The 24,435-nt window shown below is 40.4% G+C and overlaps 1 protein-coding gene across 1 annotated transcript; it reads left to right on the top strand.

The window, feature by feature from the left end:
• Nucleotides 1–1,207: 1,207 nt before the first annotated feature.
• Nucleotides 1,208–24,416, top strand: RAB23 (RAB23, member RAS oncogene family). The gene is made up of 7 exons (XM_029241582.1): nucleotides 1,208–1,455; nucleotides 7,468–7,727; nucleotides 10,234–10,319; nucleotides 16,463–16,619; nucleotides 18,390–18,472; nucleotides 19,308–19,400; nucleotides 21,061–24,416. Exons 2-7 carry the CDS (start codon nucleotides 7,573–7,575, stop codon nucleotides 21,198–21,200), a joined length of 714 nt encoding a protein of 237 aa, XP_029097415.1. The 5' UTR covers nucleotides 1,208–1,455; nucleotides 7,468–7,572; the 3' UTR covers nucleotides 21,201–24,416.
• The last annotated feature ends 19 nt before the right edge of the window (nucleotides 24,417–24,435 follow it).

Genomic DNA, 24,435 nt, shown 5'->3' with positions numbered 1-24,435 from the left:
AAAAGCTAACTGCCACTCCCGAAAAGCCTGGAGCAAAAGCAGGGTACGGCACATGCCCCCTGCACTCAACACCACCTAAAGGGGTGGGCAGACCACCTAGGCCACACCTCTGGCCCAACCCTTGGATACACCCCTACCCTCACCCTATATAAGAAACAAGCTTGCTCCCCGCCCCCCGCCCCCCCCACCCCAGCGAGCAAGCCAGCAAGCAAGGGAATATGTTGCTTGTTCTCTCTCCCCCATGCTACAGCAGGGGTCCCAATAAAGCCTTGCCTGAATTTCTTATCTGGCCTCTAGTCAATTTCTATTGATTAGGGAAGGCCAAGAACCCTGGTCAGTAACACTTTCGTGTCTGACTTTTTATGCTCAACTTTGTTTCTGCAGTTCATCCATGTTGTTGCCTGTAGTTGCAGGTCACTTTTCTCATTGCTGAGTAGTATTCCAGTATATGAACACTGTGAATGTATTAATTTATTCTATTGTTGATGGTCTTTTGCGATATTTCCATTTGGGTTTATTAAAACAAATGCGCCTGTGAACATTCTGGTAATTGTTGGTGCCCCCTAAGCACACGCTTCTCTTGGCTGAACACACAGACATGGAACTACTAGGTCATAGGGTATGCTTCTTTACTAGCACGCCAAATTGTTTTCTAAAGTTATTCTAGTTTACATTCCAGCAGCATGACAGAAGGATTCAGCTACTCCACAACCTCGCCAACACTTGGTATTTTCCTTTTTTTTTCTATTCTATTTCACAGTATTAAAACAACTGAAGCAAAGTTTAGGTTGCTTTGGGAGCCAACTTTTGGATTTCTGTTTGGTTCTCTTTATTATTAAGCATCGCAGACTTGCACTTGGTCCAGTCACAGAGTACGGACCGAGTGCGTTTTCGACTTTGCTCCAGTTTTGCTCACTCCGCCACTTGGATGTCCTCCGGTCAAGAGTATAAGGTGTGCATCCAGGGAGGGCACGTCCTGTGAGGACTCTGAAAGCTGACCACTGGGTAAACGAAGCGTTTGCGGCCCTTCCTCGGCAGCGTCCTCTCCCGCCAGCCTCCTGGAATCCCACCAGCCACAGCTGCCTCACAGGGAACGCGGCGCCCCTCAGCCTCGGCCAACTCGGGGGCGGGGCAGCGGGGCGAGGCCGGCGGCGCGCGCTTGCGCACTGAAAGTCCGGCGCATGCTCCGAGTGCGGGGCGTCCGCAGCAGAGGGTAGGCGAGTCTCCCGCGCCCTACCTTCCGCGGCGGGGCCGCAGCGATCTGCTAGTTCCGAGTTCTTCTGCCAATAAAGTTCCTGAAAAAAGTCACAGTCATTCTTAAAAGAGCAAAAGAGGGCGCGAGCCGGCCGGAGGCCCTGTCGGAGGGCTGGCGCACCGGGCGGCGGAGACGGCGGTTACACCGCGACCTGGACGAGCGGTCGCGCCGGGCGGCGGGCGGCGGGCGGCGCGGGGACGGTGAGTAGCGGCTCGCGCCCGGGGCGGCTGGCCGCACTCATCGCCCTCGACCGCGGCTGGCTGCGGAGGACCCGCCCGTCCCCGCGGCCCGGGATGTGCCCACCGGGGGCCGGACAGGGGCTCGGCGGGAGCCTCCAGGCCGGGCGCCCTCCCCGGCCCGGCCGCCGCACGCGCACTTCGAGTGCGGGGCCCGGGTCCCCGCGGCAGGCGGTGGGTGCAACCCCCGGCGCCCCCTCCCCTCTCCGCGCCCCCGCCTCCCTGGGGTGGCCCTCGGGCGGGTAGGTGCAGCGGGGCGGTGGGGACTGGGCATTAGGTGTGGGTTGGGGCTGGCGGGGAAAGGGCCCAAGCCCCACCTTGGCTTCCAGACCCCGTCCTGGGCGGCGGGCCCCTTCCCTGCCTGCGGCCCCACCCAGCCCGGGTGTTGCTCGGGTTCCGCTCGAATATGAATGAGCCTGACTACGCGGTCTCCTTGACACTGGCTACCGCAGAGTCACTTCACTCGGGGATCCCAGTGGCAGTACAGTCTGAAAAGGGCTGTCTACTTCTCCAGGTTTTATGTAACTCCTGACATCTTCTAGGTAACTTCATTGAACTTGAGAAGTTTTTCAGTGCTTTTATAAATATAATCATACCTGTGCTGAAGTACAGGCTGTGATGAAAAAGCCACCATTTCGATCAGTGAGTTAACTCATCCTTTACTTTTCTAATGTATTGGACAGCTGTTGGTTGGCAAAATCTTTAAAATTAAACTTGGAAAAAGAACACATGTAAAGTGTTACTGTCAAGCTTTTAAAGTATTGTACTCAGAATTATGCTAATTTTCTAAGAATTTAATTGTTTTGGTATAGGTCTTTAAGTTTGTAGAGTATTGGCTGATAATCACAGGAGTCTGACTGCCTGTGTTAAAATCTGATTCCACTTACTTTTCTTTACATTTTATTATTTTAAAAATTAATATATGGTAAAATTGACTTTGTTGGGGGTGTGCAGTTCTGTGAATTTTAGATATATGTAACTACCATAACAGTCAGAATTTAGAACAGTTCGATCACCTCCAAAACACTCATGCTATCCTTTTATATCCTCCCCCTTACCCCAAGCCCTGGCAATTACTGATCTTTTCCAGAATGTCATAGAAATGGAATCATGCAACATGTAACCTTCTTTCACTCAGCATAATGCCTTTGAGATTCCTTCGAGTTGTTGGATGTATCAACAATTTATTCTTTTTTTATTGCTGAGTAGTATTCTATTAGATGGATGTGCTCCCAATGAAAGACATTTGGATCGTTTCCAGTTTTTGGTGATTATGACTATAGCTGCTATAAACATTGCTATACAGGTTTTTGTGTGAACATACGTTTTCATTTCTCTAGGGTACTGCTAAGATTGGGATTACATGATCATATAAAGTATGATTAACTTTGTAATACACTGTCACACTGATTTCCAGAGTGGCTGTATCATTTTGCATTCTCACCAGCAACATGTGAGAGTTCCAGTTGCTTCATCTCCTCTCTAGCACTTTGTATTGTTGGATTTTTTAGTTTAGCCATTCTAATAGGCATGTAGTGGTATCTCGTGGTCTTAATGTGTCTTTAACTAATGGCTAAAGATGTTGAATATCTTTTCATGTACTTACTTGGCATATATAATCTTGGGTGAGTATCTGGCCAAGACTTTTGCCTATTTTTAAATTCAGTAGTTTCTTTCTTATGTTGAGTTTTGAGGGTTCTTTATATTTTCTGGATACAAGTTGTTAGATATGTTTTGCAAAAGTTTCTTGCAGTCTGTAGCTTCTTTTCATTGTTTTAACAGTGTCTTTCACAGAGCTAATGTTTTTAATTTTGATGAAATCTAATTTATCCATATTTCCTTTTGTACATCTTTTGGTAGCACGTCTAAGAACTTTGCCTAATCCCAGGTCAAGAAGATTTTCATCTTCTAGATATTATAGTTTTATATTTAGATCTATAATCTTTTTTTTTTTTTTTTTTGCGGTACGCGGGCCTCTCACTGCTGTGGCCTCTCCCGCCGCGGAGCACAGGCTCCAGACGCGCGGGCCCAGCGGCCATGGCCCACAGGCCCAGCTGCCCCGCGGCACGCGGGACCCTCCCGGACCGGGGCACGAACCCGCGCCCCCCGCATCAGCAGGCGGACCCCCAACCACTGCGCCACCAGGGAAGCCCTAGTTTAAATTATTTACATAAGGTGTGAGATTTAGGGGAAGGTTTCCTTTTTTGCATATGAATGTCCAGTTGTTCCATCACCATTTGTTGAAAAGACTGTCTTCTCCATTTAATAGTTTTGCACCTTTGTCAAAAATCAATTGGCTGTATTTGTGTGGGTCTATTTTGGCCCTCTGTTGTGTTCCATTGACTTTTGTATCTTTCTCTTTGCCAGTATCAAACTTTCTTGATGGATGTAGTTTTATAGTGTCTTAAAGTTGGGTAGCATAATCTTCTCCAGCTTTATTCTTTTTCAAAATTGTTTTAGCTATGCTAGTTTATTTGCCTTTCCATATAAAGTTTAGAATCAGCTTGTCTCTAACTACAAAATATTCTGCTGGTACTTTGGAATTATATCAAACCGTAGATCAATTTGGGGAGAATTGCTATTTTTACTTTGTTGAATCTTTCAATCTATGAACATGATGTATCTTTCCATTTATTTCTTTGTTTCATTAGTGTTTTGTAGTTTTCAGTATACAGATCCTGTACATGTTTTGTTAGATTTATGCCAAAGTATTTCATTTTGGGAGGAAACTATTGTAAATATCATTTTAAAAATTTTTGGCTTCAAATTGTACATTAAGATATTAGAAATTCAGCTGAGTGTTGTGTGTTGCTCTTGTATCCTGTGTCCTTGCTAAACTCACTTATTAGTTCCAGGATTGTTTGTTTGAATCCTTGGAGTTTTCTAGATAGACAATCATGTCATCTGTGAATAGAGATAGTTTTTTTTCCCTAATCTATAAGCATTTTAAGTATTTTAGTTGCCTGTTGCTCTGGCTAGGCCTAATGATAAGCAGGAGTAGTGAGAGTGGACATCCTTACCTTGTTCTCAGTCTAAGGGGGAATTCAATCTGTCTTTCAGAATTAAGTGTGATGTTAGCTGTAGATTTTTTTTTTTAATAGATGCCCTTTATCAGGTTGAAGAAGTCCTCTTCTGTTTCTGGTTTGCTGAGAGTCTTTTTCACAAATGGATGTTGATGTGGTTTTTCTTCTTTACTCTGTTAATATGGTGGATTACACTGATTGATTTTTGAGTATTGAACCAGCCTTGCATTCCCGAATAAAGCCCATTTGGTCCTGGTTATTCTTTTTATATATTGCTGGATGCGATTTACTAATATTTTGTTGAGGATTTTTGCATTTGTGTTCATGAGGGGTTATTTGTTTAGTTTTCTTTTTTGTACTGTCTTTGTGTGGTGCTGGTATCAAGATAATGCTGGCTTTATAAAATAAGTTAGGGAGTGTTTTCTCCTCTTCTGTATTCCAGGGGAGAGTATGTATCATTCTTGAAAAGTTTGGTAGAATTCTCCAATGAAATCACCTGAGCCTGGAGATTTCTTTTTGAGTTTTTAAAGTTATAAATTCAATTTTCCTAATGGTTATATCAATTTCACTGATTTCTGCTCTTTATTATTCCCATCCTTTTGCTTGCTTTGGGTTTATTTTGTGATTCTTTTTCTAGTTTTTTGAGGTGGGGGCTTAGATTATTGTTTGAGACTTTTCTTCTTTTCTAAGGTAAGCATTTAGTGCTGTAAATTTTCCCTCTCAGCAGTATGTTAGCTGTGTCCCATAAATTTTGACATATTTTCATTTTAATTCAATTCAGTTATTTTTTAAATTTCTCTTGAGCTTCTTCTTTGGCCCATGGGTTGTTGAGAAATCTGTGTTTTTAATTTCCAAATGTTTGGAGATTTTCCTGTTATCTTTCCATTACTGATTTCTAGTTTGATTTCATTGTGGTCCCTTTATTTGGCTTTTGTTGAGGGTTGTTTGATGGCCTAGAATATGTTCTATTTTGGTATATGTTCAGTGGGTGCTTGAAGTATATTCTGCTGTTGTTGCGTGGACAGCTCTATAAATGTTGATTGGATTCTGACAGTTTTCTGTTTTTAGAATTTCATTTTGTTTTATTGTGTTTTATAGTGTTTTTGAGTATCTCTTTGTGTAACTTGTTTAGCTGCATAGGTAATTTATCACAGTCTGTTGGTGTCAACATTTTACCAGTTCAAGTGAAGTTAAGAAACCTTACCTCCCTTTTGTCCTCTTCCATGTATAATTTTTTTTTTTTTAATTTGGCTGTGCAAGGTCTAGTTGCAGCATGTGGGATCTTTGTTGCAGCACGCGGCATCTTTTTTTTAGTTGCAGCACGCAGGCTCTTTTAGTTGCGGCATGCGAGATCTTTATTTGTGGCATGTGGGATCTTTAGTTGCGGCACGCAGGATCTTTTTTTATTTTTTCTTTTTTTTTTGCGGTACGCGGGCCTCTCACGTTGCGGAGCACAGGCTCCAGATGCGCAGGCTCAGCGGCCATGGCTCACGGGCCTAGCCGCTCCACGGCATGTGGGATCTTCCCGGACCGGGGCACGAACCCGTGTCCCCTGCATCGGCAGGCGGACTCTCAACCACTGTGCCACCAGGGAAGCCCAGGATCTTTTTTTAGTTGCAGCATGTGGGCTCGCGGCATGCAGGATCTAGTTCCCTGACCAGGGATCGAACCCGGGCCCCCTGCATTGGGAGCACAGAGTCTTAACCACTGGACCACCAGGGAAGTCCCCTCTTCCACGTATAATTACTTGTCTTAAATGTTTTCTCTACATATATTGAAAACCATATTGAACAGTATTATAATTTTTCTTTCAACTGTCAAATGTAACAGAACATTTAAGAGAAGTCTGCTATATTTACCCATATTTTTGCTTCTGTCATCTTCTTTCTCTTGTTCCAATACTTTAAGTTGTTGTTTTAATCATTTAATTATGTCTGAAGTGGAGACCTAGAACCTGTACTTTAACAAGTGCTCCTAGATGCTTCTTACAGTCGTGCAAGTTTGTGAAGCATTAGGGACAATTACTGAGACTCCATTAGGGGCAAAGAAAGGAATGTTCTTCACATTTCAGACATGTTTTGTGTAGTGGTTGTATAAATGGATTTTTGGTTAAGGTAGCTGGAATATAATAGCTAAGCAGACAGGAACTTAACTAGTAATTTTAAGAAGAAATATGAAGAAATTGGCTTTCTGTTCTTTTCAGTCTAAAATGCGAACAGTACACATTCTATTACTTTCATTATATGAGTAACTGTAACTAGTCTGAAACTAATGAAAAAAATGCATGGTATAAGATGATGTGTAGAGGATCCATTGTAATCTAAACACTAAAGCACAGTGACTAAGAGCCCGATGCTATCACGTGGTTGCATAGCATTATACAAAACCCTTCCTTAGGGTGCTGTTCTAGGGACATTAATTATTACCTGTGAGGATGAAGAGCAGTTTCCTTAGATTTTGTATTTGTTGCCCATTTGGTGGTAACTATCCACCAAATGGGATAAAAGGAGGATTTATTATGGTATATGAAACTACCATTTTTTTGAATGCCTAACTTTCACTGTGCTAAGTGCTTTGTATCTATCATTGATCAACAATCCTGTGAGGTAAATATCCTCAGGAAACTGAAGCTTCAAGAGGTTAAGCAATAACTTCACTAAGAGCACAGAACCAGTAAATAGCAACTAGTAAGTCAGGCCTCGACTCTTAACACTCATACTCTAGTCTCAGTGAAAGGCAGAACTATGTAATCTAGGCATTTATTGGTACCTGGAAGTCATACATTCTGCTGTTGTTAAGGGTGCAAAAGTGAATGGTATTATTGTCTCTTTTTTCAAAGAATTTACATTATCTGAACAGGGTGGGGAGAGGGCCTTCAACACGGAAAAAATTCTTGCAATTCATTATGATTATTTCTTGATAAAACAATTATAGCTTATTTTATTTTATATAGGTTTTATGTCATGAAAAAATAACTTCATTTTAAACCAAAGATTTGAGAGAGAAGATCGGATCACCTGGAATTAAATTTGGCACAGAAACCTTTTCAACTCCAAAAATGTTGGAGGAAGATATGGAAGTGGCCATAAAGATGGTGGTTGTAGGGAATGGCGCAGTTGGAAAATCAAGTATGATTCAGCGGTATTGCAAAGGCATTTTTACAAAAGACTACAAGAAAACCATTGGAGTTGATTTTTTGGAGCGACAGATACAGTATGTACTTGGCTGTTTTATCCTCTCGGTTTTGATATGTGAGCTGTGTCCAAGAGTTTGCTCAGAATAATAGTAACTGAGTACAATACAATCCAAGGCTAGGTGTCTAGTGGCAGCGGGTTTTCAGTTATTCACTCCTTTGTGTGTCTTCGCCTTCTTTTTTCCCCCTCCCCCATCTCTTCCCTTTCTCTCTCATTTTTTCTTCTTTTTTACCTACACTTCTCCCTTCTCTCTTTTTCAATCTTACATCTGTTTTATATTTATTGGTGGCACCCTGAGCACTTCTTAAACGCAAACTGACGCTTGATTCTACCGAGATTTCTGTCGACTATTTTATTTGGAAAGAAAGTTACCTGTCTCGCAGAATAATTTTCATCTCTTATATTATGGGATCTGTTTGTGTAAAATGTCTCTTCTCTTTTTAAAATTGGGCTTATAGAAGTTAGAGAATTAATAATTTGTTTTTACTTTAAAGAAGTAAGAGAAAGATTTGAGAGGATTAAATACTCCTGTGAAAAGGAAATCCAATTGGATTCTAAAACACATCAAAGTAACACTTTTTGTCATTAGTCCTGAGAACTTTTAAGGATATTTTAAATTGTAGGAGAAACATTAAACAAATCTGATTTAACTATCCCAGACACTAGCATCAAAGATAATTGTGTTCACTGTTTTAAAGATGTTGAATTTATAATCTGTATTCTGTTACCCTCTTTTTAAAAATACTTCTCTATTTGCTTCCTTTCTTAGATATTTTAAGGGGATTCATTTTAAATCTTGATGATGTTTATTTTTTGCACTTGCTATCTGGACCAAATTAATATTTTAAGTATACAGTTGACCCTTATTATTCAGACTCCATATTTATATTTTAAGTATGCAATTACTTCTCATTATTTGTGGATTTCATATTTGCAAATTCACTGCTTGCTAAAATTTATTTGTAACCCCAGACTCAGTACTCCCAGTACTCTGATGGTCATTTGTGGACATGCACAGAGCAGCAAAAAATTTGAGTCACTTATACACACACGTTCGGCTGAGGTTGAACAAGGCGACCCACTGTGTTTTTGTTTCATCTCTCATACTGTACATGAGTGGCCTTTTCATGTTCTGTTTTTGTGCCACATTTTTGTGCTTTTTGTTGGTAGTTTCGCTGTTTAAAATGGCCCCAAGCCTAGAGCTGAAGTGCCGTCTGGTGAGCTGTGACGTGCCTTATGGAGAAAACACATGTATTAGATAGGCTTCGTTCAGGCACCAGTTATAGTACTGTTGGCCATGGGTTCAATGTTAATGAATCAACAGTGTATATTAAATAAAGTGTGTTTAAACAGAACAATGCAAAAAACAAGGTTATATATTGATCAGTTGATGAAACTGTAACCAGGGGCTCACAGGCACCTCACCCGCCTGGTATTTTCCCTCAGAGGAATGGTTCAGGATTTGCTAATTCAGTGTTGGCAGTGACTCTGTAGAACAGAACTACTGCCTGCAAATAAGACAACAGGTGTGACAGAACAGAGTTAATTTGGGGGTTAAAGGGCAACCAAGCAGTAAGCTGCTTCTTTCCTTTCTTACTATTCTCCCCCATTAGAATAGGGTAGCAGGAGGAGGGCAAGCACTGACCTAAGGGAACCCTTTCCCAGGACAGCTGACCCTGGGTGTCCAGGATCCCACGGACACCAACATCCATGGGCACTCAGTTCCTTGTATAAAATGGCATAGTATTTGCATTTAACCTACACACGTGCTCCCATAGACTTTCAGTCATCTCCAGATTACTTATAATATCTAATATAATGTAAATGCTGTGTAAATAGTTGCCAGGCACACAGTAAATTCAAGTTTTGCTTTTTGGAACTTTCTAGAATTTTTTTTCCAAATATTTTCTATCTGCAGTTGGTTGAATCCTCAGGCATGGACCCCTCGGATGCTAGTCTTAGAGCCACCACTATCTGTGACTGTGGTTGAAGGAAAAAACATGACAGATAAATCCAAATCGTGTAAAATTACAGCTTTAGGGGAGTGTCTTTCACCCTTTACTTGCACTGTTGGTAATGGTATCAGCATTTAAAAGCGCTCAGACTTTTTCAGAGTGAAACCAGCAATGTAGTTTTTTTAAAATAAGTAAATAAATAAATTTGTTTATTTGTTTATTTATTTTTGGCTGCGTTGGGTCTTCGTTGCTGTATGCGGGTTTTCTCTCGTTGTGGCGAGCAGGGGCTACTCTTTGTTGCGATGCACGGGCTTCTCATTGCGGTCGCTTCTCTTGTTGCGGAGCACGGACTCTAGGCGCATGGGCTTCAGTAGTTGTGGCACACGGGCATAGTTACTCTGCGACATGTGGGATCTTCCTGGATCAGGACTCGAACCCGTGTCCCCTGCATCAGCAGGTGGACTCTTAATCACTGCACCACCAGGGAAGCCCAACAATGTAGTTTTAATACCACCAGATTTGAAAAATACATTTCCTTTGCATATGAAATTCATTCATCTCTTGTTTCAGAGTTAATGATGAAGACGTCAGGCTCATGTTATGGGATACCGCAGGTCAAGAGGAGTTTGATGCAATAACAAAGGCCTACTATCGAGGTAAATCATGGGTGTCTTTAGTTTGCTTTGACATGTTCTTTTAGCTGAACAAAGAACTTTGCTTTTCTTGTTTCCCATAGAAGGATTTCTCTTTAAGAATATTTAAATTAATTCCAAAGTATTTTTTAAAACCCCAGGCTATTATTCTTCTAAAGATCTTCTTGGGTGGTAAATAATACTCTGTGCTATAGACTGTTTATCTCTGCCTTAGAATTACATGACTCATATAGTCATTCCCAGACCTAATAAGTCAGAAGTTGTGAAATGTCTTCTCTGACTCCAGGGAAATGACTACGTAGAGTGGAAACTAACATAAGAAAAAGTAAAGCCCTGGCAGACAAGATGGCATTTTGTTATGATATTTAATGTGGGTAAAGCCTTCTCTAGGCTATACGAGTTCAGGGAAGTATGAGATACATGTGAAAAGGAAGAGCTACAATGATAGGATCTAAGACTAAATAAACTGTGGGGGAAATTCCTCTTTTTACCTACCTAGCTTTCTTCTCTTAATTCTCAGCCTAAAATATATGTTCTTTTTGTGTGGAAAAAAATAGGTTGGGCTATTTCTTTTTAAACTTTTAACAATGTGATGTGGCAGTATTACTTTTTAACTAGTATGGTTATTTTTGGAGAAAGTATTATCATTATGTCTCTCTAATTTAAAAGGGCAAAACTGTGAGTCCACAATTATCTCAAAATAAAGTTTAACTTAAAAAAAGACAAAACTGGTCAAATGTCAAAATGATTTGATTCGTATATGAATAAAAAGGAGAAAACGTTGGAACTGTACAGTTAAGTAGCTCATTTGGGTCCCTAATTTAAAAAAAAAGACCAGGTAGCTAAACATATTTTAATATCCACTGCCATAAGACTTTGTTCAACATTATTATCTTCTAATTTTTTTAACTTGACTCATCCAGTTTGTTGCAGACTTCTTGTTTTAACTTGTTAGATGTCCATGAATCATACCGTTTCTCTTTCATATGTTTACAAAAAACATTCTTTGCCAGAAACTAAAAAGACAGGCCATAATTATTATTTACATCTTAATTTATATGGGTGATGTTCAAATTTCTTTTCACTTTGTTTCATTTGGACTAAAAGGCTTTAAACAGCATTGATTTCCCTGTGTTTAACATTTTAACTTAAAGCAATCTTAAGTGTATAAATAGATCTGTTAAAAGGTTTTTTTTAAATGTAACGTTTTTTAGCCAACTATGTTAAAATGGCATAGAGGGTAGATACTGAGACAGGTCTTAAGCTTCAGCTTTTTCCCTCACATCCCTATTTGAATTAAGGAACAAACAGTGGCAATGTTACATGAATTTGAGAAATGGCATATTGGACTTATATGCTTTTATCTTTTTGAGGTTCTATCAGAGTGCTTTTGGTTGCTGACAGCAGAAAAGCAATTTCAAACCGACTTATTTAGCGTCTGTTGACTTGTTACTGGGAGTAGCTTTCATTTGTGGTCTGTTGGGACTATAACCTTGCTGATTCTTCTGGCTGGCCGCCTCCTTGTGTGGGGTTCCTCTTCATGCTGATTTTCCTCTTGTCTGCAAGTTTGCTACCATCGACAGTGCTTTTTGTTCACATTCTTGGGGACCGAGGGTTACTTCCTACAACAGTGGACCAAAAGTCCAGAGCTTTTATCTGATTAGACCACCTTTGACCAGATTACAGTGAGTAGTCAGAGGAAGGTGATTGCCCTAATGGGCTTGGCGCACTTGGGGCTCCCCCAAGGCAGAGGAAAGTTTAGCTGCCTAAACCATAGGCTACTGTACAGAGGGGGAGAGGTGTTCTTGGGGACAGGGCACTGGATGGCGGCTAGGCACCAGGTAATATCTGCTACTAGTATAGATTCAGATGACGATATAATTAAATAAAGAGTAGGAAGAAAAGGTAAGGTGGGCAGAATGAGTTAAGATAGAGATTTAGTGATAGAAACACTATGCCTTATAAAATTATGACCTACTGACTTATGTCCTAAAAATGTGTTATTCAAGATGCATAAAAATTATATTTAAAAAAGAAAAAATTTATTGTAATTCATTTAAAAGACCTATTATAGCAAGACCATTGCTCATTATGTTCTTAGAATGCTGGCTTAATTGTACAGTGAGACATGTGGAAACATGATCTCCTTATCAGTAGGTTAGAACAGAGCACAGATCATATTAGGAAGCCTTTGGGAGCCCAGATGACTCCTGTTAAACCCTTAAGAAAGTCCACCCTAGGCAGTAGAAACCGTACTTAGTACAGAAAGTTACATACAACATGAAGTAGACTTTTATTACAGTTTTTTACTGTGACTTGGTTCTCAGAAAAAAAATGCTTCTAAGTATATGTAAATTAGGTTATAGACTTGAGACCTGTTATTTGAGATCATGCACATAAGTAGAAGGAAACCCTTATTTTCTTAAAAAATAATTTTTTTTCACAAATATAAATGAGTATAAATTGTTGGAAATGAAATAGCTCTGGACAAGAAGCTAGTTATAAGTTATAATTATAAATGCAAGAATTAAAGAACAACAGAATTAGACTATGCAAGTCTGAGGTTTGTTTTGAAATTATGTGAGCATGGAATCTGTGACAGATTGGTTCAGTGAATAATTTATGTGCTTTAGATTGTATAGAATGTCAAAAAGAATAAGGGACAGCATTTTAAATCCTGAGTAGTATCTATAATAGTATTTTTAAAGCCTTTGCTAGTGTTCGCTAGAGCAGTGTTTCTTAAACTTGACTGTGCACAGGAATCCCCTGGGGAGCTCATTAAAATGCAAACTGAATTCTATAGATCTGTGGGTAGCTCTGAGAGTCTGCATTTCTACAGCCTTCCAGGTGACACTGATGCTGCTGTCAGCCACACTCAGGACCTGCCTACAGACCATCTTGTAGGATCTGTCAGTGATTTGAGGATAGAATTACTCTCTGCACATTATGTGTCTTGGAGAGTATTTTCTGAATTGCATTAAAATATAGTGGCTTTTTTGGAATGATCTTATTAAGGAGGAATAAATACTTGCTATTGGTGATCTTATCATTGACACCAAAAATTTATTCAGAGCTCTGTATTTCTGATGCATGGACAAGTGAGGTAGTTTATTAACTGTTAGAAGTGATCCACTTATGGGTGACTTACTGTTATCTATGATAATGAAGAAACTTTTCCAATGGTGCAATTTTTAGGGTAGGTAGTATTGAAGGAAGATTGAATAGTAGGAAAATAAAGGTCTTTGTAAAATATATGGGTAGAAAACACTAGCTGCCTTTCAATATTAACAACAGAGAAATTAAAACAACTTTCCCAAAGATGGCTGGTACAAACACAGAGCTAGGGGTCCAAGAAAGAAAAAGAAGGGAGAGCAGCGTGGGGTCATTTTAATTTACTTTATTATTTTTTTAGGGTCATTTTACACCTCCCCACACACGCACACACACACAGCGGGGTGGGTGTGGGATGCAGAAGTGAGAGGCCAGGGAAAGAAGGGAAAACCGTGCATAAAGGGTGCAGTAATGAGCCAGTTACTACTGCAGGTGGGGAGAGCAGGCGGGGAGACGCGCCTCGGGGTGACCCCACCCGAGGGAAGCTGAGGTTTTTACCCCCCCCACCCCTCCCCAGGCATCCAGTCCCCTTAGGGGGTGTGCTAGACCACCCCTGGCAGAAGAGCAGAGCGCCCCTTGCAGCCCGTGCTGGAGGGTCGGGGCGGGGAACACACAGGGCACCTTTGGGGGGAGGGGGCACCGTGCTCATGTCCCTGGTGGCTTCTGAATCCAGGTCCCTCCTCCTCCTCCTCGGAGGGCACTGCGGCCCATCCCGCCCAGTGTGGTCTCTTTACCGAGTCCCCCACTAAATAATTTTTCGTTTTATTGACAGACTTTTTCTTTTATCCTTTGATCCTTGATTTTTCAAACAAAATTGTGCTTTTCTTAGTTAATTATTCTTACTGCCTATATCTCTGGCACCATCTGCTTAGTTTTTTGTTGTTGTTTGTTAGTTGTTTTTGTTTCGTTTTGTTTTTTTGTGGTACGCGGGCCTCTCACTGTTGTGGCCTCTCCCGTTGCGGAGCACAGGCTCTGGACGCGCAGGCTCAGTGACCATGGCTCACGGGCCCAGCCGCTCCGCAGCATGTGGGATCTTCCCGGACTGGGGCACGAACCCATGTCCCCTGCATCGGCAGGTGGACTCTCAGCCACTGCGCCACCAGGGAAGCCCTGTTTTGTTTTTTTTAGCATCTTCTCTAATAAGTGTTTTTTTGTGTGTCTGGGACCTTGTATACTTGGAAATACCTTATTGGACCCTCAAATTTAAACGACACTTGACTGATATAAAATTCTAGGTTTAAAGCTAACAGAGTTTTGTAACTTTTTTTTTTTTTAAGATTTTTTTTGTTTTGTTTTGATGTGGGCCGTTTTTTAAAGCCTTTATTGAATTTGTTACAATAGTGCTTCTGTTTTTTGTTTTTTGGCCCCGAGGTATGTGGGATCTTAGCTCCCCAACCAGGGATCGAACCCGCACCCCCTGCATTGGAAGGCGGAGTCTTAACCACTGGACCGCCAGGGAGGTCCCCAAAAAAGTTTCTTAAAGTATGATTAAATAATGTTTTATTTGTAGTTTAAGTAAATGTTAGAGTTCAAGTAAATATAAATTTGTTGTCCAATATGCTAGTGTGATCTCTTCAGTTTTACTTCTCCTTCAATTCTGAGCAAGTCTCACGCTGTGTCTGTCAATCTGCCTGTCCCCCACCCCTCAGTTTTGCATAATTAATTTATTCTTTGGTTCAAAGCCTGTTCTAGAGGAGAGAAGCCTCTGCTTTTACAGTCATAGTGAACTGCTGGTTTTTTCCTTCATTAATTGTTATTTGGGTTTCTACCATATTCCCTCAGGTGATAAACAAACCTTTTTTTGTCCCTAGAGTGTCTTAGGTAGCCCAGGTATGTGTGTCTTGAGTCTTAGTAGGAAACTCTTACACCTGGGATATCTGGAAGGAAGGAGTAGCAGTGAGGAACCCTCTTGACTCCAGGACAATTTTCTCTTCTCACCTGTTTTTGTCACTATGCTGTCTGATTCAACAGCAAATCATTGGTAAAAACCCTCTTCCAGAAGGTTGATGCTTATTTTTAAAATGAGATATTATCAACTAATGTGATAGTTGATAGTTAAAATATTGTCAACCTAATGTGATAGTTGATAGTTAAAATATTGTGAGTATGGTATGGGAATTATGCAGTTAAAGAGGATGAAAAACTAAATTAAACTCTTTTCCTCTCTACTATATATAAATATTTTACTCTTGGCACTGGTTCCTAAATTACATTCTTTAGCATTGATGGTATTCTGCTACTAAAATAAAATAATATAGATTTTTTTAAAAAAGTAAATAGAATGAGAAAATTATGATATTTTTCTGTCATAGACTTTTCTTAAATCTGTGCCAAAAGAAATTAAGAAGCAGGTGACAGATATTAACGAGAAGAACTCAGCAACTCTGTCATTCATGCCTAGTTTACTGTTCTCTGTGGCTTTTACAGTGTTATTAAATATATCAGTATTTTGTGGTGTTCCACAAGGAATGTGTATAATTTTGAGGGTACTTTGGCACTTGCACAAATTTGAGAACCACTGTTCTTGGTAAAAATTGGTTCTTTGAATTAGAAAATAGAGTTTATATGTTAAAAAATAGGGCTTCCCTGGTGGCACAGTGGTTAAGAATCCACCTGCCAATGCAGGAGACACGGGTTCGAGTCCTGGTCAGGGAAGATCCCACATGCCACGGAGCAACTAAGCCCATGTGCCACAACTACTGAGCCTGCGCTCTAGAGCCCGTGAGCCACAACTACTGAAGCCCGCGCGCCTAAAACCTGTGCTCCGCAACAAGAGAAGCCACTGCAGTGAGAAGCCTGCGCACCACAATGAAGAGTAGCCCCCGCACACTGCAACTAGAGAAAAGCCCACGCAGCAACGAAGACCCAACACATCCAAAAATAAAATAAATTAAATTTAAAAAAAAAAAGCAGCGCTACAAAGATGAGTTCAACATTTATTTACATAAAAATTGTTTTGAATACGTAAGTTTCCCTCACCCTGCATAGGATTGTTTCATTAATGCAAATAACATTTTTATTTTGTGAACTTACAGGAGCCCAGGCTTGTGTGCTTGTATTTTCCACCACAGACAGGGAATCTTTTGAAGCGATTTCCAGTTGGAGAGAGAAGGTGGTGGCTGAAGTTGGAGATATACCAACTGTACTTGTACAAAACAAGATCGATCTCCTTGATGACTCTTGTATAAAGAAGTAAGGTGGCTACTGTTGAGGGGGTGGCTGTAATTCTGTAAAGCTAAAACCTATTATAGTTTTTGCATACACTTACAAAATTTAGGAAAGTTTTTAAAAAGACTGCCTTATACTTAAAAATTTCTGTGAGCTATTGTGTGATTGGTTTGGGTTTAAAAAGTTCACACTGAATCAGTAGTAAAGAAAATTAAAAGAGTACGTTTTGAAAGCCCTTTTAGAATTCCAGGTCCTTGCAGCTCAAATCCAACTCCTCATGTGAAGTCAAATCTAGACAGAGTAAGAATGTTAAGAGAAACATTCCAGAACTTCCCTGGTGGCGCAGTGGTTAAGAATCTTCCTGCCAGTGCAGGGGACATGGGTTCGATCCCTGGTCCGGGAAGATCCCACATGCCGCGGAGCAACTAAGCCCGTGTGCCACAACTACTGAGCCTGCACTCTAGGGCCCGCGAGCCACAACTACTGAAGTCTGCATGTCTAGAGCCCATGCTCTGCAACAAAGAGAAGCCACCACAATGAGAAGCCCACGCACTGCAACAAAGCGTAGCCCCCGCTCACCGCAACTAGAGAAAGCCTGCATGCAGCAACGAAGACCCAACGCAGCCAAAAATAAATAAATAAATTTAAAAAGGAAAACATCCCTAGATGTTTTAATATCTAGCATAAGTATGTTGATGAGTTTAAATAGGTAAGCAGTTCAGATTCGTATTGTTTTGTATACCCAGAACCATTATGCTCACATTTGTGAACAGAGTTTGGCATCCAGATAATTTCTCTGTATAAGTATTTGTTTACTGCATTATTAACTTTTTTCTGGCTTTGAAAATACTTGGTTTTTACCTTATTTTTTTTATAAGTTCTTGTATTAGTTGTCTGATGCTGTATAACAGATTAGCCCAAAACTTAGTAGTTTAAAACAACAAACATTTATTATGTCACAGTTTTTGTGGGTCAGAAATTTGGGAGTGGCTTAGTTGGGTGGCTTGGTTCTGGGTTTTCATGAGGTTGCTGTCAATATGTTGCTGGGGCCTGTGGTCACAGGAGGGCTTTTGACTGGGGCTGGGGGGGTCTGCTTCCGGGATGGCACCCTCGCTTGGCCATGGGCAGGTGGCCTCTCCTTCAGGCTGCAAGTGTCCTCAGTGTGTGGCAGCTGCTTCCCCAGGCACGTGATCCCAGAGGGGGCAAGGCGGAAACCGCAGTGCCTCTTATGAGGAGTCTCAAAGTCACACGCCATCACTTATGTATGTCATTGATGACACAGACCAACTTGATTACAGTGGGGGAGGGGAGGCGTGTGGTAGAATCATTGGGAAATATTTTAGAGAATTGGGAGTCATAATGAAACTAAAATTAGGAGTCCACTGTTCTAGACACATCAATATACTGACTTAGGCTTTGGCAGCAAAGTAGTTTTGTAGCCAATAAGAGTAAAATAGGTAATGCAGTATAAGACTATTCAGAGTGTAATTAAATTCAAGTGTTTTTAATAACTGAAGAGAGAAAATTAAATTAGTATATAAAGAAAAGTGACATTTAGTCATTTTAAGGCTAGAGTAAGTGACTTTATAGAAAAGTGTCTTGCAGTTACAGTGAGATGGCTGGTGTTTACCCCCCCAAGAGCAGTGACAACTGAAAATCCTGCTCAAGCACTGAGTGTAGCTCTCACCTGTTCTGGAAGGGCTGACTGCTGTCCTCAGGCTGTATGCAGTAAATGTAATAAAACAAGCTCTCAGAAAGTACCTTTACATGCGTTTTTTTCAAATTGATGTGTAGTGAGGAAGCTGAGGCACTGGCAAAAAAGTTGAAGCTGAGATTCTACAGGACTTCAGTGAAGGAGGATCTGAACGTGACGGAAGGTAAAGTGCCTTCTTAACAGTTAACAGCAGGAAGTTTGTTTATTCTTCTTATGCCTTTTCTTTTTGTTGTTTAGAAATCGTATTTGTAACGAGAATAGAATTTTCTCTTTGTCATGTATCATTAAGTAAAGTTTAAAGGCTGATGCTGCTCTGAGTTTGAGTCCTTGATTATTTACTAATGTCTTTGAATAGTTGTTACTCTACAGCAAAACTCCAGTGGGCTTTATTGTATTTAAAAATACAACAGGCTATGTGTGTGCGTATATGCGTGTGTGTTTTTCAAGCGTACCTTCTAAAATTGCTGCATTAGAACCCCACAGCGGTGGACACCCCACTAGGTAGTTACAGTGACCTTAACTTGTTTAATAGTGTTTCCTAGTTTAAGAAAGTGAGATTAGAGAAAGATGGTTGTTATTTTTCTCATTCCGGAATTGCTGCTCATTTTATTAGATTGCAGCTCAGCTGTTGCTTCAGTGTCCCCTGAATAGTGGTTTTCAGTTAAAGAAAGAGTCTTTTTAAGACTGAGTCAGTTTAGTGTTGCTGAATATTAGTCACTATTCAGGTACTTAAAACTAAAGAGCCAATGACTACAAGTAATATTTTATTTCTTTACTAATAAAATGCTACTATATATTTATTAGTATTACCATTGTAATTAGGTATTACTTAGATAATTTTTAGAAGCTGAATTTTTTCAACTAGAGTGTATACTTCTAACTATAATTTTAAATTTGTTTTGTAAGTATAAATATTATAGTAAGTGATGTGAAAGAACAGGTTTTACATGCATAATTATACTGACCTGGCAAGGTTTTTGGTTTTGTTTTCATTCCAGTTTTTAAATATTTGGCTGAAAAATATCTTCAAAAGCTTAAACAACAAATAGCTGAGGATCCTGAATCAATGCATTCAAGTAGTAACAAAATTGGTAAGTACCCAGGAAGTTTTAGCCCCATGTTTACCTGGTAAATTTATTTTCCATTCATTATTATCATATTTACTGGGTTTTTTTTAAAATACAGTATGCTCCTTTCTTTAGGAAATGTGACTGGAAAGCGTGAGATGAGTGATTATTAAATTTAGTAGTATCAGCTCTCATTAAAAGGTATATTGAGGGGGCTTCCCTGGTGGCACAGTGGCTGGGAGTCTGCCTGCTGATGCAGGGGACACGGGTTCGTGCCCCAGTCCAGGAGGATCCCACATGCCGCAGAGCGGCTGGGCCCATGGGCCATGGCCACTGAGCCCGCGTGTCCGGAGCCTGTGCTCCGCAACGGGAGAGGCCACAGCAGTGAGAGGCCCGCGTACCACAAAAAAAAAAAAAAAAAAAAAGTATATTGAGTTAAAAGATTTTTTAACTGATGAATTTTCTAAAGGTCTGTCCTTTTTGAACACTTGTTTCTCTGACTTGACACTTGCACCATCTCCACACCTTTTCCCTTTCCTGCCACCTTGCTGAGCACCCATCCTGATTTTTAACATGAGATGCCAGCAGAGTTTAGTATTTCCTGGAGAACAGGAAGCACCTGTCCGCATCTTACTTTGGGCCATGGCTTCTGGGAGGATGGGTGCCGGTCCTCTGTCCTAAGGACCTCCTGCCTGCACCCCACTACTCACTATACACACACACACACACACACACACACACACACACACACAGCATTTTCTTGGCCTGTTTTAACTTTTCTTACTTTGCCCTTTTTATTGTATATGTTCCTACTGTCAGGCACCTTACATGCTCTGAGAAACGACAGGGCAGTTGTGATAAGCCGCTGTCTGGTCTGGTCTCCTGGGCCCACCCTGTCTCCTTCCAGTCTGCTGATTAAAGCCCTTTGATAGATTCTGGTTGTGGAACACATTCAATTCAGGCTCTCTTCATCCCAGCATTTAAAGACAGTTTGGTCCATCCTTCCTGTGCAGCCTCGTGCCCCACTTTTGTAATGTACCCTGTTTACGGTTCCACCACAGGGCCCGCTGTTTCTTGAGCCTGCCTAGGGCTGTCTTACTTATCCCTTTGCTCATTTTGGCTCTTCCATTAAGAATGGCCTCCCATTCCCACCTTCTGTTGAGAACTGTGCATCCCGCAAGGTCTATGGAGAAAGCTCTCGGCTATCTGTCTGGCTGAAGCACAGCCTTCACTTCTCTTAAATGAACAGAGACCTGAGTGCAGGGCATTGCCAGGGGTCCAGTCCCTCCATGTAGTTTGTCCTTTCTTATGAATTAGATGTGGTTGACCCTTCCTTTGAACCATCTGTGGGATCTTGTCTCTTTTAAGACACTTAACATAGAGTGTCCTGTAGCATCACTGCCTGTTTGTAGTGCCTCACCTCACTCATCAGATTGTAAGCTTCTTGGGGGCAGGAATCAATCTTAGTAGTCTTTGTGTCGGTCATAGTGTCTCTGGCCCAGAGTCTTGTGTATCGTGGACGATAAATAGCCCATAAACTGGAGATTACATTTTAGAACCAACATTGTTCAAAATGAAAACTCTTAACAGTTGAAAGTGTTTCTTTAGTTCATCCCTTTTGTCTGCTCAGGTGACCCTGAGATCCGTTAGTGTTAACCTTTGTGTTTTCCCTCAACTTGTCCAGGTGTCTTTAGCACGTCTGCTGGGAGTCACTTGGGTCAGAATTCAAGTACCCTTAATGGTGGAGATGTCATCAACCTCAGGCCCAACAGACAGAGGACCAAGAAAAACCGAAATCCTTTTAGCAGCTGTAGCATACCCTAAAATGCTTCAGGGAGGAAGAAGTGAATTGTATTGTGCAGTAAGATACATCCAGCTGTCACGGTATGTTAACACAATTTTTTCGCAGACTTTGCACCTAATGGCTCTCTGAAAGCTGACAGACTTAAACAGATAGCACTGCTCTGCAGTGCTTTTCAGAATGGAGCAAGATCTCTGGTGGAAAAATTACTGCCCTCTGGACTTATTTTAATTTTTTTACATTAGACGAAGCTTCTCCTGTTTTTGAAGGAATGCTATAAGAAACATCAAAAACAGGTTTTGCTGAATTTGAAATGCTGGAAAACATAAATGAAATGCCTAAATATACTGGTACAGATTTTAATATTATGGATCAAGGAAAGATAGCAACCGTTCTTTCTCTGAAATTGGTCATCTAGCTTTTCTAGGAAGTAGTATTGAATCTGAATACTGAAAAGAATAATATTGAAAGGCGAACCCTAATCTTGCCAGACTGCATTAGTGTGTACTTCGGCAATGTTACTTGTGCAATATCTGTAGATGTGGAATGTGGAGGTACGTGCACACGCAGATCCCTGGTTCTGGAGTAAACAGAAGGTGTGTGCAGTGTTTAAGGAAACATAGACTCTAACTCATTCATTCATGAAACCATTTACACATTTATGTGTATGTTATAAGTTTCTATTTTCAAATGAGAAATTCTAGACAGATATTTTGCAAAATGAGCTCAGATTTTAAAAGTGCTTTTGTGCCAAAAATACCATACCTAATTTTCAGTGCTTTACCAGAATTTATACTGTTGATAATCTCTTTTAAAAGCAGTTTTCCTCTCTGACAGAGTAGATGAAAGAGTGTCTTAGTGCTAGAGCCCCTCCCAGGTGGCACTGGTTGCGTGCGGAATCTTTTCATGTCCCTGCACATGCATGGCGGGCTTGGGCTGGCGGCTGCAGGACCCCCGCCCTGTGCAGCGTGGCCGCCCTGTACCCAGTGCCTTTTGCTGTTGACAACGCAATTCTGAACTTTTAGGATTATGCTAACAGTTTTTTTAAATACGCAAGAGGTGATCTTTTGTCTTAAACCACATTACGGATTTTATAATGCCCTGCAACTCTAAAGCATCTTTTTGTTTACATATTTTTTGTATGGTATTTTGAGATTATCATTTAAAAATTTCTATAAACTTCAGTTTGTATAGCACTTTCTCAAGAGCTCTGTCAGCACCAAATGCAAAATAATTTCTTTTAATAAGTGATTTTAACATGTAATCATGTGGCAGAGCATACATTTTGTGACTTGGGACAGTAGCTTTCCAACTCAGATAATTAATTGCATGAACTCTGGTAAAACTGATCATCATTCATCAATGACTTGTTTTTAACCCCTTGCAATATACCTGGTTTTTACAGGATTTAAATATATGTAAAAATAACTTTTCTTGGAAAATGTGTCACAAAGTCATTTTTCATTATTTCTACTAAATGCATAATGTTTTATATATTCCTTTTGTATGTTTTCTCTCTCTCATTCTTTTTTTTTTTAAGTCTTCCGTCTGCACCACCCTCATCCCCTGTCCAGATTAATGTTGAAAACATAATAGAATTTTGTAGGGCATGTCTTTAAGTGGTCAGGAGTGAAGGTTTGCTTTTCATAATATTGAAATAATCTGGCATTATCTATTTCAAAGTAATATGTTTATTTTTATGTCACCAGTTGTCACCACTCCCATTGCTGGCAGTGGGATAGGTGTTGGAGAAAAACTCTCTTCCTAACAATGGGTACCCGCTAGTGATTCCCTTTTCTACTCTCTGGAAATACAGTCCCTTTGATTTTTGCACAGAATATATTTTGCGTCAAATAGTCTTTAGTAGCAGAAAAACCACGTTATATAAAGTGTTGTAGTTCTATTTCACATTAATTAAATGTGTGTGGGTAAAAGTTTGTTATTTTTCTACATTAAAAAAATCTGATGATGGTTGCAGTTCCCCTGATATTTGTAATATAATTTTATGTATTTAGTTTTGTCCTTTTTTTTTTAAACAAGAACTGAAGAGAGATCTTTGTTACACATTTGAATTTTTAATTTGCAATTCTGTATTTTACCTAACCATAATTAGTCTTTTCAATAATTAAGTAGGCCTGAAAATCAGCCACAAGTGATATGTTACTTTCTCAATTCTAAAAACCTTCAAAATTGACATTATATTCTTTCACCTTGAGGCCTTTAATTCTTTTAAATAACTTAACTACTAATTTCTAACGAACCATGGATGCTGAAGAAATACTAAGACCCCGGGACGTTGTGCATTTGTGCAGTAATAGCTTTCGTATGTCGTGGCTCATTTTTGGCTGTGGCGTGGCTGCCGTGTCTCCGAGTCCTCAGGATTCCTTTTCCTCTTTCAGTCTGCCTCTCGAATTAATAGTGTACAGAATAGGCCACATAAGGCGATATAATTAAATAAAACCAGGCTAAATAGTTTCCTTTTTATCTGCCCAAAGTTGACAGCACTCATGTACTTCTTCAAAATATAGTAAAACTAACAAACACTATCAGAAGAGCCCCTCCCCATTGTGGCCGCAGTCCTGTGCTGTCTGGGTGCCTCAGACGCTGGCAGCGCAGTGCTTGGGAAGAACTCACTGATGGGCTCCACTGTGCCCAGGGCTCCAGGGCTTGGGTCTCCTCTGGAGATCCTGGGATGGGGAAGTGGCCTCAGGACCTGACATCCCAACTTAAAGGGAACTACTTTAATGTAAAATATTATTAATTTTTCCCCTCTTTTTAAAAACCTTTGAAATAGTTACTGGTAACTTGCTAAAGTGCTCTCGTTACTGTTACGGTATCTGTTTCTCTGAAAACAAAATGAACTGACAGGTGAAAATCTGTCCCACACTGCAGTCATCTAATGAACAGAGAAAGTCTGGGCTGATGTGAACAGGAAGGGGAGGATTTCCAGATGCTGACGGTCCTTGGGAACATGAGAAAAACTTGGCTGTCTGCTGAATTTTCAAAAAGCTGATAAAGAAAAAGATGGCACAAAAAGAAAATCTTCTATCTCACAGTGAACCTAATGATAGCAAATTAGTCTGATAAATCAAGAGGCTTTTACCAGTTATCATCAGTGAGAATTAATGTTTCCCATGAAAGAATAGATTTAAATAAGGTGAACTTGGGCTGGCATCAAAACTATCATGAATGTCCTCAGATTGTAATTGCTTTTTATGAAGAGACATATAAATATATAAAACCAATCTGCAGCTTGAC

Source organism: Monodon monoceros, unplaced genomic scaffold (genome assembly GCF_005190385.1).
Source record: "Monodon monoceros isolate NGI ecotype Baffin Bay Population unplaced genomic scaffold, NGI_Narwhal_1 Super_Scaffold_3, whole genome shotgun sequence".
Taxonomy (NCBI): Eukaryota; Metazoa; Chordata; class Mammalia; order Artiodactyla; family Monodontidae; genus Monodon; species Monodon monoceros.
This window is presented reverse-complemented; position numbering and strand designations above follow the sequence as displayed.